Source organism: Macaca thibetana, chromosome 17, assembly GCF_024542745.1.
Source record: "Macaca thibetana thibetana isolate TM-01 chromosome 17, ASM2454274v1, whole genome shotgun sequence".
Classification (NCBI taxonomy): Eukaryota; Metazoa; Chordata; class Mammalia; order Primates; family Cercopithecidae; genus Macaca; species Macaca thibetana.
The window spans coordinates 59,347,442-59,361,188 of record NC_065594.1 but is presented as its reverse complement, the minus strand read 5'-3'; the positions used below and the strand labels follow the sequence as shown (position 1 = coordinate 59,361,188).

At 37.7% G+C, this 13,747-nt stretch overlaps 1 protein-coding gene across 14 annotated transcripts in view; it reads left to right on the top strand.

Annotated features, from left to right (window-relative positions):
• RBM26 (RNA binding motif protein 26) overlaps nucleotides 1-13,747 on the top strand; it is a 95,112-nt gene that overhangs the window by 25,082 nt on the left and 56,283 nt on the right. For all 14 annotated transcript variants that reach the window (XM_050766640.1, XM_050766639.1, XM_050766645.1 and 11 more), the window contains exons 2-6: nucleotides 3,502-3,620; nucleotides 4,901-5,037; nucleotides 9,334-9,422; nucleotides 10,101-10,318; nucleotides 12,268-12,528. In XM_050766640.1, the coding sequence (XP_050622597.1) occupies nucleotides 3,502-3,620; nucleotides 4,901-5,037; nucleotides 9,334-9,422; nucleotides 10,101-10,318; nucleotides 12,268-12,528 (824 nt within the window). The remainder of the gene's footprint in view (nucleotides 1-3,501; nucleotides 3,621-4,900; nucleotides 5,038-9,333; nucleotides 9,423-10,100; nucleotides 10,319-12,267; nucleotides 12,529-13,747) is intronic.

The following is a 13,747-nucleotide window of genomic DNA, read 5'->3' as shown; positions in this document are numbered from 1 at the left end:
TTTCTCTGTACAAATTCTGTGCAAGCAAAGCTATCCACTCTTTAAGATGTACTTTTTGATTCAGTGACATATGTTACTGTTTACTCTTATAGAACTATTATATGCCAGAAACATATAGGAATTGAGATGTTTTCTATATGTCTTGCAGTATTTGCTAGCTTTACTTGGATGTGTATCAGTTATTTTATTAACATTCTGCTTTTCAACTTTAGGTAGAACATGTAGAATCTCTATTTTGTATTTATTATTAGTTAAAATTGCTAACAGATAAAGAGATTGAAGGATGTCATGTCAAATATATCATTGTATGTATCTCTTTTTCTTCAAATGAACTATTAAGTTATCCTTTCCCTGTGCTCATTTGTAGTCATCTTCCTACTGTGATTTCCTAATATCTTTATTATATCCTTTTAAAGCTATTACTGTTAAACCTTTTTGTATCGTCAGTATCCTTGGAAGATATTATTTACTGACCCTCACTTATGTTATGGGTGTGAAATTAAGCCATTGTTTTTATGCTGCCAAGCTATGAAATTAAATCTAAGTTGAGGGGTTGATTCTCTGTTGGCATTTTACCCAGCTGGATAGATGAAAGGATGGTAAGAGGACCATGAGTCATACGTGGTTGAGGCATTGTTTAGAGACTGCTTGAAATAATGGTCTTTGAAAATTAAGCTAAGAAGGGGAGAGAGTACAGGAAGAGGTGAGCATGGACTGTGTCATGGCAGCAACTAAGGATACAGGGAGGTGGAAGCATTGTGGATGAATTTTTTTGAGATGGAGTTTTGCTATTGTCGCCTAGGCTGGAGTGCAGTGGCGCGATCTCCGCTCACTGCCACCTCCACCTCCCATGTGCAAGCGATTCTCCATCCTCAGCCTCCCGAGTAGCTGGGATTATAGGCGCCCGCCACCACGCCTGGCTAATTTTGTGTATTTTTAGTAGAGACAAGGTTTCGCCATGTTGGGCAGGCTGGTCTCAAACTCCTGACCTCGTGCTTTGTCCACCTCAGCCTCCCAGTGTGCTGGGATTATAGGTGTGAACCACTGCGCTTGGCTGTGGATGACTTTTAAAAGGAGTAATCAGGTGAATAGGGAGTGACTGTAACTCTAAGTGTTTAAAAAGTAAATTGGAAGTCAGGTTTCTGGCACCTCGTAAGAGGCAGTCTAGTGTGGTGGTTAAGAATGTGGACTTTGGAGTACGAGATTTAGTTTTAAATCTTGATTCATTTCCTTGCTATATAGTCTTGGGCAGTCTACTTAGCTTTTCTCTGAACCTCAGTTTCTTTGTCAGTAAAGTGAGAGCCCAATATAGTATGTAAAATTAGAAATGCAGTTCATGGCACAAACTAGGTCTTGAGTAAGTGTTAGTAATTAACTACTGCTATTATTTTATTGTTAGTTACTCTAACTTGTAAAACCTACATAATAATTTTAGCTTAGTTATAAACAATTATATCGTTTTTTTGAATTGGATGAAAATAGTTCAGACATCAAACATTTTCCATTCTGATGTTGTTAATTGAAATAAACCAGGCACAGAAAGATTAATGCTGTATGTTACCACTCATATATGGAAGCTAAATAAGTTGATCTCATATAAGTAGAAAGTAGAATAGTGGTTACCAAATGCTGGGAAGGGTGGTAGGGAGACAGGGAGAAGTTGGTTAACAGATACAAAATTACAGCTGGATTGGAGGAGTAAGTTCTAGTGTTGTTTAACGCTGTAGGGTAACTATAGTTAATTTATTATATATTTTCAGATAGCTAGAAGAGAAGATTTTGAATGTTCCCAACACAAAGAAGTAAATGTTTTAGGTTATAGATATGCTAATTACTCTGATTTATTCATTACACCTTGCATACAGGTATCAAAATATCACATTGTACTCTATGAATACATAGAATTATTATTATTATTTTTTAAAAATTTTCCCTTCTGACCCTGTCCTTCCTTTACTTATAGTTCGTACTATCATCCTGCCCAAATAACCATAGTTTATTTATCCTTCCACATATATATAAGCCAGATTTCTCCCTTCTCCCCCAACACAAGTGGTACATACTATACAAACCTTTTCTCTGTCTTGCATTTTGAATTTAATAAATTGATATGAAGATTTCCTTAAGGGTTGAAAACTTCATTACCTGTTTCTTGTATCCTTTGCTACATGTCATTCTTTTGTGTGGATTTTAATAGTTTATTTTTCCAGTCCTCTCTAAATGGACATCTGCACATTTTTGATTTTACAATCAGTATGACAATAAGTAACTTGTACGCATGTTATTTTGAACACGTGAGTATATCTGTAGAATTCATAGATGTAACTTGCATTTATGACTTTGATACTACCAGAATACTCTATCATCTACCAGTTCACTCACACCAGCTCATGTTTAAAATTGCTTTTTCATTAGTCTTGCCACCAGTATACATTTTCATATTTATTGGATTTTGCCAACCTGATAACTGAAAAATGTTTCAGTGTAACTTAAATTTGTATTTCTCTTATGGGTGAGGTTGAATTTTTACTCATTTAGGAATCATTTTTATTTATTTTATGGTTTAGCATCTATTCATATCCTTTGTCTTTTTTTCTCTTATAATGTTGGTCTTGGTAAAAACACTGTGGGTTAGGGGAATTAGCCTGTTTGTGATGAGATAAACTGAGCTTGTTTTTCATTTGTTGACTCTTCATTCTGAGTTTTTTTTTTTCTTTTTAATAATCACATAACTTTTTTGATATATGGATGTTATGTCTTTCTTACTCCAGGGTTAAATAAACTGTGTTTTCCTCTAACATGTTTCCAACTTTATTTTGTAAAGATAACTGCCAAGTTGTCTCAATACATTTTCTTTTCTTTTTTTAAGACAGGGTCTTACTCTGTCACCCAGACTGGAATGCAGTGATGCGATCACAGATCGCTGCAGCCTTGAACTTCTGGGCTCAGATGATTCTTCCCCCTCAGCTTCCCGAGTAGCTGGGACTATAGGCACACACTATCATACCTAATTTGTTTTTCTTTTTTTTTTTTCTTTTGGTAGAGACTGGGTTTTGCCATTTTGCCCAGACTGGTCTTGAACTCCTGGGCTCAAGCGATCTGCCCGCCTCAGTCTCCCAAGGTGCTGTCATTACAGGATTGAGTCACTGGGCCTGGCCTCAATACGTTTATTGCATAATTTATCTCTTCTTTGTTGGTTTGGATGCCACTTTTATAAAATCTGAATTCCTAGTACGTTTGGATCCATTTCTAGACTTTCTTTTTTTGCTGTTTAAACTAATATACTGATGGGTATGTTTTTAAGAAGTAAAATGGCTACACGTAGCATTAAGAAGTGTTAGTATAAAGAGAACTTAAATTTCTTCAAGGTCCTCTGTGACCCAGGTGCTTTTTACATGTATTAACTCACTTAACTGTTATTCTCACTAATTCAGTTTGTAACTGGAATTTGTAGAATGTGCAGTTGGCTAAATTTTCTTCAACGTTGGTTTTTTTCTTTAGCTGTGATGCAGATCCATCTGCCCTAGCAAAATATGTTCTGGCTTTGGTAAAGAAAGACAAAAGTGAAAAAGAGTTAAAGGCATTATGTATTGATCAGCTGGATGTATTTCTTCAGAAAGGTAAGATCTTTGGTTTGAAAATACTACTATATTTTAAAAAGTTATTTAAGCCTTGGCACAGTGGCTCACGCCTGTAATCCCAGCACTTTGAGAGGCTGAGGTGGGTGGATCACCTGAGGTCAGGAGTTCAAGACCAGCCTGGCCAACATGGTGAAACCCTATCTCTACAAAAAATATAAAAATTAGCTGGGCATGATGGTGGATGCCTGTAGTCCCGGCTACTTGGGAGGCTGAGGCAGGAGAATTGCTTGAACCTGGGAGACGGAGGTTGCAGTGAGCCAAGATCGCGTCATTGCACTCCAACCTGGGTGACAGAGTGAGACTCATCTAAAAAAAAATAAAGTTATTTAAAATAAGTTTATCCACAGAATATTAAAGGAACTTAGTAAGAAGCCCTAATTTTAACAAAGTTAAATAAACAATATTAGTACTGAGTATATCCATAACTTATTTAAAATGGATGCCACCTCTCAGTAATGTCCACGTGCTTATTCTTAAAGCATGTTGATATTTTTTCTTATGTAGATTAAAAGATTAAGAAAATGACTGCTTATTTATTTAAAGCTAATACTGCTTAGGAAACTGCTTTGAATCTTACCTAGCACATTGCTTTTCAGCTTTTTGCACCTTGCCACATCTAGATAATGATAGTGTTTGTGTTTGCCACACTGAGTAGGCTACATGGAGAAGACTTAGTCATGGCTGGAAGTGACTGACCCAGAGGCTGTGGCCATTCCAGCCCCTGCCATCTTGAAAATAGCATGAATCAGTATTGCCTCAGGACTTGTGCCATTGCACACTGGTTGGGAAGCTGTTGATATTAGTATATTTTCTTCCTTTTTTTTTTTTTGAGATGGAGTCTTGCTCTGTCACCCAGGCTGGAGTGCAGTGGCGTGATCTTGAGTGCAATGGCGCAATCTCGGCTCACTGTAGTGTCCGCCTCCTGGGTTCGAGTGATTGTCCTGCCCCAGCCTCCCTAGTATCTGGAATTACAGGCACCTGCCGTCATGCCTGGCTAATTTTTATGTTTTTGTAGAGACGGGGTTTCACCATGTTGTCCAGGCTGGTCTTGAACTCCTGACCTCAGGCAATCCGCCCGCCTTGGCCTCCCAAAGTGCTGGGATTACAGACGTGAGCCACCATGCCCGGCCAGTACTAGTATATTTTCTAATTTATAAAAGTCAAGGTGTATTTCATCATATTAGAGATAAGAGATGTGGAAGCGGAGAATTAATCTTAACAAATGTCTTTTAATCTATGGTGTTTGGTTTTACTTTTAGAGACACAGATATTTGTGGAAAAACTTTTTGATGCTGTGAATACAAAGAGTTACCTACCTCCTCCAGAGCAGCCATCATCAGGAAGCCTGAAGGTAGAATTTTTCCCGCACCAAGAAAAAGATATAAAGAAAGAAGAGGTAACGATTTGTGTTATACCTTACAGGTTATTTAAACACATAAGAGGAATAACTAAACTGAGTTTTTGTCTTCTATATCTTTTTGTTGGGAGTCCTCAGGACCACTCCCAGTTTAAATGATTTCTCTAGGAGGACTCATAGGACTTTGCATGTAATTATGCCCATGGCCCTGGCTTATTTCAGCAAAAGGATTCAAAGCAAAGTCGGCAAATGGAAAAGGTGTATGAGGCCAAGTCCAGTGGAAAACAAACGCAAGCTTCTAAAGTCCTCAGAGTTCCACAGGATGTGCTTAATTCCCCTAGCAGTGAACTGTAACAACACATGGGGATTAGGCAAGCTCCTTAGATACTCTGCCCAGCATTCTTACTTGGAACTGGTCACATAGGCACCACCTACCTAGTATGTACCAAAATTCCAGACTCCTGGGAGGAAAGCAGATGTTCAGTGTAGACCATGTTGTTTCATAAACAGTTCAGGCATAGTGAACCGTTCCTTATCAGGGAGTAATGGGAATGCTCAAGAAATCATAGTGCCCAGGAGCCAGCCAAAGGCCAGCCTTACAAGCATGCTGGCTTTCTAAGGATAGTATTGTCAGGCCCGCTTTTACTCTGCACAATATCTTACAGAAATAGAGTCTTATCATCTGTTCTATGAAAATAATTAGGTTGACAGTTGGTCTGTTTGCTTTTGTCCTACGTGCATTTTAGTAGGGGACTGTTTTTAAGGTAGTAAAACACAAGGACCTTCACAGGACAGTGGAACTGACTTCATACTTCAAGAGGTCCTGAAATTTTTGTGTGTATTTTATAACCTCCTTTCTTCACTCTAATAGTCATATAATAATTTATATCTTTTCAATTTGATGTTAAAAGATAATTTGGCCAGGGTGAGCGTGGTGGCTCATGCCTGTAATCCCAGCACTCTGGGAGGCTGAGGCGGAAGGATCGCTCGAGCCCAGGAGTTTGAGACCAGTCTGGGTAATATAGTGAGACCTCATCTCTCTGAAAAAAAATTTAAAATTAGCCAGGTGTGATGGGGTGGTGCATGCCTGTAGTCTCAACTACTTGAGGGGCTGAGGTGGGAGAACTGCTTGAGCCCCACAGCCTGAGGGTGCAGATTGAAGCACTACATTGCAGCCTGGGCAACTGAGCAAGACCCTGTCTTAAAAACAAAAAGAACCTATAATTTTAGTGAAAATAATTGTTTGCAGTTAAGCCATTATGTTTCTGCATTTAGCCCTAGCTTTAGGTCACACAAATCTTGGTTAAAATTTTGGTTCTACAAATCACTGGTTTGTGACCTTGAAAACTTTACTTTTCTGAGCCTCATTTTACTCAGCTGCAAAATGGAAATACTAAAGATTCTTGTGAGGATTAAGTAAAATAATGTATGTAAAGCACCAATCAAGTGCTTTACATACATTATTTTACTTACTTCTCACACATGGCACATGGTAGGTTCCCAGTCAATGGTAGCTGCTGTCATTTTTGAGATTGTAGGAGATGTTGCTGTTGTGACCTTTGTCTCTTTTTCTCCTTTTATGCTTTTTCCAGATTATATATAAATAATACATTTTATTATGCAATAAAATATATATAATATGTAATAATTTTCAAATATATTTTTATCTCTATCTGAATATATTTACACACATGTATATTTGTATATTTTCGTATACACATACCCACATGTAACATCCCAATCAGTTTTATCTGCCTGGGAATACCAGAAATGTAATTTATAAGTGAACATATTTCATACCTAACAGTATAGGGGTTCTGTTAGGAAGAAAGGGACGGTGGATATTGTATTGGCAATTGCTTATGCCACATAGAGATATGCAATGGTTTATTCAAGTTTTGTCTATTGGTGGAACTTTGGGTTGGTTTCAGATTTTTGCTGTTAAAAATTATACTTTGGCCAGGCGTGGTGGCTCACGCCTGTAATCCCAGCACTTTGGGAGGCTGAGGCGGGTGGATCACCTTAGGTCAGGAGTTCAAGACCAGTTTGGCCAACATGGTGAAACCCCGTCGCTACTAAAGATACAAAAATTAGCCGGGCGTGGTGGCAGTCGCCTGTAATCCCAGTTACTCAGGAAGCTGAGACAGGAGAATAGCTTGAACCTGGAAGGCAGAGGTTGTAGTGTTGTAGTGAACTGAGACCACGCCATTATACCCCAGCTTGTGTGACAAGAGCGAAACTCCATCTAAAATATATATATATATATATATGTTTTAATTCTCAAAAAATCTTGAGTAGATCACAGTCCCTTGGTTTGAGAAGTAGTCTTCCCCCAAATCGGGTAGTAGCAAAGCTTTAGTCTTACTATCTATTGATGTAATACTTCCTGTTTTTTCAATCAATTGTGGGAGATACTTATCCCTGATCTTTCAGAATTGTCAAAGTGCCAGACGGCAATCTACGTTTAAAATGCTGTGGCTATACTAAGATGGGCATGTACTGTGGAATATGGTGATCTGTTAGATTACTTGCAAAAGTGCATTGAGTAAATAGAAGGGAAAGAGTGTATCAGAAGGGTTGTATTAGTACCCAGTTTTTTGTCTGGTCTGGGAGGAGAGCTGGAATAGGTGGAAAGAGTACAAAAGTACTTGAGTTTAAAAAGGCAAACTGTTGAAAGAATGCTTTCAAGATTATTTCTCCTAGTTTGGTCTGTTAATAGGATTTCCATCTGATTTCTCATCTAAAGTGGCACACTTTTTTTTTTTTTTTTTTTTTGAGACGGAGTCTTACTCTGTTGCCCAGGCTGGAGTGTCGTGGCCCCATAGCAGCTCACTGCAACCTCTTGCTTCCTGGGTTCAAGCAGTTCTCCTCCCTCAGCCTCCCGAGTATCCCTCCTGTAATCCCTTCCTGGGATTACAGGTACGTGCCACCATGCCCAGCTAATTTTTGTATTTTTAGTAGAGGTGGGATTTCAGCGTGTTGGCCAGGCTGGTCTTAAACTGCTGACCTCAAGTGATCCACCCACCTCGGCCTTTAAAAGTGCTGGGATTACAGGTGTGAGTCACTTAGCCCGGCCTAAAGTGGCACATTTTGACAGAAGGTCTTACCAAAGGGATGCTGGAACAGCTGGCATAATCTGGGACATGTGTACCCTGTGCGTAGACTACCTGCATAAGAATATCTTATGGTTCTCAGTAACGCAAAATCTTGAGCCCTGTCTTATTTATGGAAGCCACTTGCACAACATTTCCTGAATTTGTTTAACCTCTAAGTCCTTTTTTCCTAATTGTCTAGAAAAATAGTGATTCCTATCGCTCCTATTGTTGAGGACCATTGTTCTCAACAATATAGTCTGGAGAAGGCAGCACTGAGAATATTTTCCAGGGTTGCTTTCTAGTAGCTATATGATGTGAATGGAAGCACCTTGTAGGAAACAGGAATATATAGCTGTCATGCTGCTATGAGAAACTGGAAAACTCCTTCATCTTATACATTGTTTTCCCATATATATAAATGTATATATAAATATGTAAGTATATGTAAATATATATTTATATTTTTATATTTATATATAAGTATATATATAAATGTGTATATATATGTGTGTATGTGTGTGTATCTGTATTTATGACTTGGTGAGTTCTAATGTATTCTCCTATTTTCTTTGATGTGTTTGGTACCAGACCAAATCCATGAAACCAAAACACGAATATGTGTTAGACTTTTGAAAGAGGAATAAAATTGGATTTCCATTAATTATGTTAAAATGAGCATACTTGCTTAAAATGTTTTCTCACCAGTGTAATCATTTCATTACAGTTAAATGATGATACTTAGTAGAGGAATTTACTTTGTTTGGATACTTTTAGGAGATGATGATTTTGCTTCTACATTATAGAAACTAATTTTAATATTAATTAAATGTTAATGTTAATAAAGTCTTAAAGTAGTAATGTGTCTACCTAAGGCTTTTTTTTTTTTTTTTCCTGAGACAGAGTCTCACTCCTTCGCCCAGGCTGGAGCGTGCAGTGGCACGATCTCAGCTCTCTGCAGCCTCTGCCTGCTGGGTTTAAGTGATTCTCCTGCCTCAACCTCCAGAGTAACTGGGATTACAGGCACCCGCCACTGCGCCCAGCTAATCTTTGTATTTTCAGTAGAGACGAGATTTCACCATGTTGGCCAGGCTGGCCTCGAACTCCTGACCTCGCGATCCACCCGCCTCAGCCTCCCAAAGTGCTGGGATTACAGGCGTGAGCCACCACGCCCGGCCGTATCTAAGGCTGTTTAACAGTGGAATAACTACTAAACTTGTACACCTTTTTTTTTGTATATCAGATCACAAAGGAGGAAGAGCGAGAGAAGAAGTTTTCTAGAAGGCTAAATCATAGTCCTCCACAGTCAAGCTCCCGATACAGGGAAAATAGGTGAGCGGTTCATTGAACCATATTCAGTGTTTTGACATAAGTTACCTTTTATATGAATGTTTAGACTTAGATTATCTTTTATGCAGAGACAAGTAATATCTACTCTTATTGGTCTAGGAAAATATAACTAGGTCCGTTTCTATCTTGAAAATCTAGGTCAGATTTGTAGATCTTGGGAGTGAGTTTAGAACAGTGCTTGACATATATTAGCTGCTAATCTTTTTATTCCTAACTTCAGATTCCAGTAGAATCTTAATGTGTGGCTCTTTTTTTTTTGCCTGCTGTTTCCCTTTAGTGTGATTAAATTGTTTTTCTCATTCAGGCTTCAAAAACCCTTAGAATAGAATGCATGCGATACATGTCTGGAAGTGTGTGACTATATGTACGGGATAGTATGTTCTATATGTACTGTAAGTCATGTGTATAGATGCCTTTATCTACAGATGCCCAATTTTATAGTTGCCAATGTGTATAAGATTAAGGGTTAAGGCTTTAAAAAGATTGTTTTTCATTTAAAAGGGATTTAGAGTACTAAATATTAAGCTCAGTTTTTTCAAGTGTCTGATGGTAGGATAAAAAGTTATGTTACAAGAATTAAATATAACTTTTGCATTTAATTAGCTTTTTCCTGTGTCACTTAAAAATTATTTGTATAAAAGTGACCATATATTTCTTTAGAAGCCGTGATGAGAGGAAAAAAGATGATCGTTCTCGCAAAAGAGATTATGATCGAAACCCTCCTCGAAGAGATTCATACAGAGACCGGTACAATAGAAGACGAGGGCGAAGTCGCAGTTACAGCAGAAGTCGAAGTCGAAGTTGGAGTAAAGAGAGGCTTCGTGAAAGGGACAGAGATAGAAGCAGGACTAGAAGCAGAAGCAGAACACGAAGCAGGGGTAAATAGTACATATATATGTATATTTTGGTTATCTTTTTATTGTGAAAAACTCCATGTTTAAGTGTTTTTAAAAATTGCTTAACATTTTGTCAGCGTTTTCTTCATTTTTTTCTATTATGATGTATTCTGTGGTCCAAGAGAATGCTTTTTAAAAATTCCTTTAAAAGTTTTATTCTGTGCAATTAAAATCACAGTTACCACTACACATTCAACAGGATAGCCACAATGATAAAGACTGATTCTGTTTGGTGTTGGTGAGAATGTAGATCAGCTGGAACTCTTTGGAAAACATTTTGGCAGTATGTAAAAATTAACATATGGGTCCGCTATTCTACATCTTACTGTTTACCTGGAAGAAATGAAAGTTTATGTCCGCACAGATACTTGTTCACAAAGTTCATAGCAGACTCATTTGTAAGAGCCAGATGTAGAAGCAGCCTAAATGCCCGTCAACAGGTGAATGTATAAACATGTTGTAGTATATCCATACCATAACATGGATGAAAAGAAAAGAACTTTTGATACATTCAACAAAATGGATGAATCTCAATATAATTATGCTGAGTGAAAGAAGCAGGAAAACAATATGTATGTATATCCAAATATTTTTTTCTCAGTCTTTGTTTTTGAGACAGAGTATCGCTGTGTCGCCCAGGCTGGAGTGCAGTGGCGCTGTTTCAGCTCACTGCAACCTCTGCCTCCTGAGTTCAAGCGATGATCATGCCTCAGCCTCCTGAGTAGCTGGGATTACAAGCGAGTGCCACCATGCTCGGCTAATTTTTGTATTTTTAGTAAGAGTCATGTTGGGGGTTTCACCATGTTAGCCAGACTGGTCTTGAATTCCTGATCTCAGGTGTTCACTTTTCTCAGCCTCCCAAAGTGCTGGGATTATAGGCCTGAGCCAGTGTGCCCAGCGTAAAGTTTTAAAAAATGCTAACTAATTTGTGATGACAGAGAGCAAAGCCAGTCGTTGCCTGAGATGGGAGTAAAGGAGGGATAGATTACAGATTACAAAGGGGCATGAGGATTCTTTTGTAAGTGATGAGTATGTACATCATTTCAGTTGTGGTATTGGTTTCAGAGGTGTATACTTTGATTAAAACTTACACAATTTAATATGTTCAGTTTATTATGTATCACTTACACTTCAAAACTGTTTTTAAAAGTTTAAAAAGTGTTATTTCAGATACATATTTCTGCAAGAGCATGTCATTCCCAGCATGTATAATTTTTCTTCTAGTACATGTTATTGAAAGTAAGATATTTTAGTAAAACACCTAAACACTTTTCAGTGAAACACCTTTTCTCAAACTTTTTTTACTACTCTTAATACTATTTATGGCCTTTGTATAAGCCCTGTATTGTTACTCTTAGAAATTTTCCGCTGCTGTGATCTAGGTATACTGGGCTTCTTGGAATGTTGCTTCACTTAACTAATCTCTTTAATTTCTTTTCTTTTTCTTGAGGACCATATATATAGTCTAGTTAGTTTCTTTGTGCATGTTTAATATGAACTCCTTTTGGCTCATCCGTTCTTATCTTAATAAACAGCCATTGTAGTAACTTCAGATGGATGACTACAAAATGTTCACCACAGGAAAAATAACTCTACTTTATTGCATGTTTTGTTTTGTGGTCTGCAGTTATGCATACTAAGATTGTGATGAAGAAAATAAAAAATTTCTTTTTTCTATAAACAAAACTCTAAGGAAAAACATTAAATCATTAAATACGGCAGCGTTACCTGGTTTTGTAGCTGGGGTTATATTGAAAAGAAATAACCTTTTAGCATTGTGTATTAATTAAATATTTTTTAAAAGAAAAGGATTATTATGCAAAATTTAAAACTTTTTTTTCTATGTTTATAAAAATATCACTATTTCTTAGATCTGGGACTTGTTTTTTTAATACAGTGTAGTTTTATATGTCATTTATCTTTTGTTGCAGAAAGGGATCTGGTGAAACCTAAATATGACCTGGATAGAACAGATCCATTAGAAAATAATTATACTCCAGTCTCTTCGGTACCTAGTATTTCATCTGGCCACTACCCTGTACCTACTTTGAGCAGCACTATTACAGTAATTGCTCCTACTCATCATGGTAACAACACTACCGAAAGTTGGTCTGAATTTCATGAAGACCAGGTGGACCATAACTCTTACGTAAGACCACCCATGCCAAAGAAACGGTGTAGAGACTATGATGGTAAGTCTTTCGGCTGTTTCATGAAGTATTTAATTAACATTTCCAGCTGCCTAAATTCTGTGTTTATGTTGTACACAGTTATTCAAAGACTTACCTCTGAAAAGGGGGAAATTAGCCTTAATCACTTTTTGAATTCCTCAATATGATTGAAACATTTATGAAGTTGCCACTAATTATTTTAGTATCAATTTAAAGATAATATTTATTTGCAAGTAAGTCTTAATAAATTTTGGGAGTTTACCAAATGAGTAAATATCTACTGAGTTATTATGAGGGAATCTGCTACTGAAACATTGTTGACAAAACTCATTTCTTTTGAATGAGTGATTATTGGACTACAAGTAGAAATGTACCTAGAAATATAAATGTCACCTTTGTAAGAATTTTATTAAAGAATTGAAGACTTTTGGCTGGGTGCAGTGGCTCACGCCTGTAATCCCAGCACTTTAGGAGGCTGAGGCAGGCGGATCATGAAGTCAGGAGATCGAGACCATCCTGGCTAACATGGTGGGCAACCCTGTCTCTACTAAAAATACAACAAATTAGCCAGGCGTGGTGGCGGGAGCCTGTTTTTCTAGCTCTTCAGGAGGCTGAGGCAGGAGAATGGCATGAACCTGGGAGGTGGAGCTTGCAGTGAGCCAAGATCGCACCACTGCACTCCAGCCTGGGTGACAGAGTGAGACTCCATCTCAAAAAAAACAAAGAATTGAAGACTTTTAAGGATTTACTGTAAAAGATTTGTAAGTAGTATTAAACCGTAATTGCAGTCTTTTTAGTTTTAAGCTAGAGATTTAAATGAAGGACATTTCTAAAGACAAAAATATGACAAAAATTATATTTAAGTCTGATATCTCTTGTTAGGTTATTTTCGTGTGTGTGTGTGTGTTTAGTATGTATACGTGTTAGTTTGTTTAACATTGCTCTGAAGTAATGCCTGAGCCTGGGAAATTTATAAAGAAAAGAGGTTTCTTTGGCTCATGGTTCTGCAGACTGTACAAAAAGTGTAGTGCCAGCATCTGCATCTGGTGAAGGCCTCAGGAAGTTTGCAATCATGGTAGAAGGCAAAGGGAGAGCAACAAAGAGGGAGCAAGGGAGCAAGAGTGGGGTTGGTGGTGGGGGAAGTGCCATGCTCTTTTAAACAACCAGCTCCTCTGAACTAATTGAGGGCGAACTCACTTGTTACCTTGTGAAGATCACCAAGCTATTCATGAAGGATCTA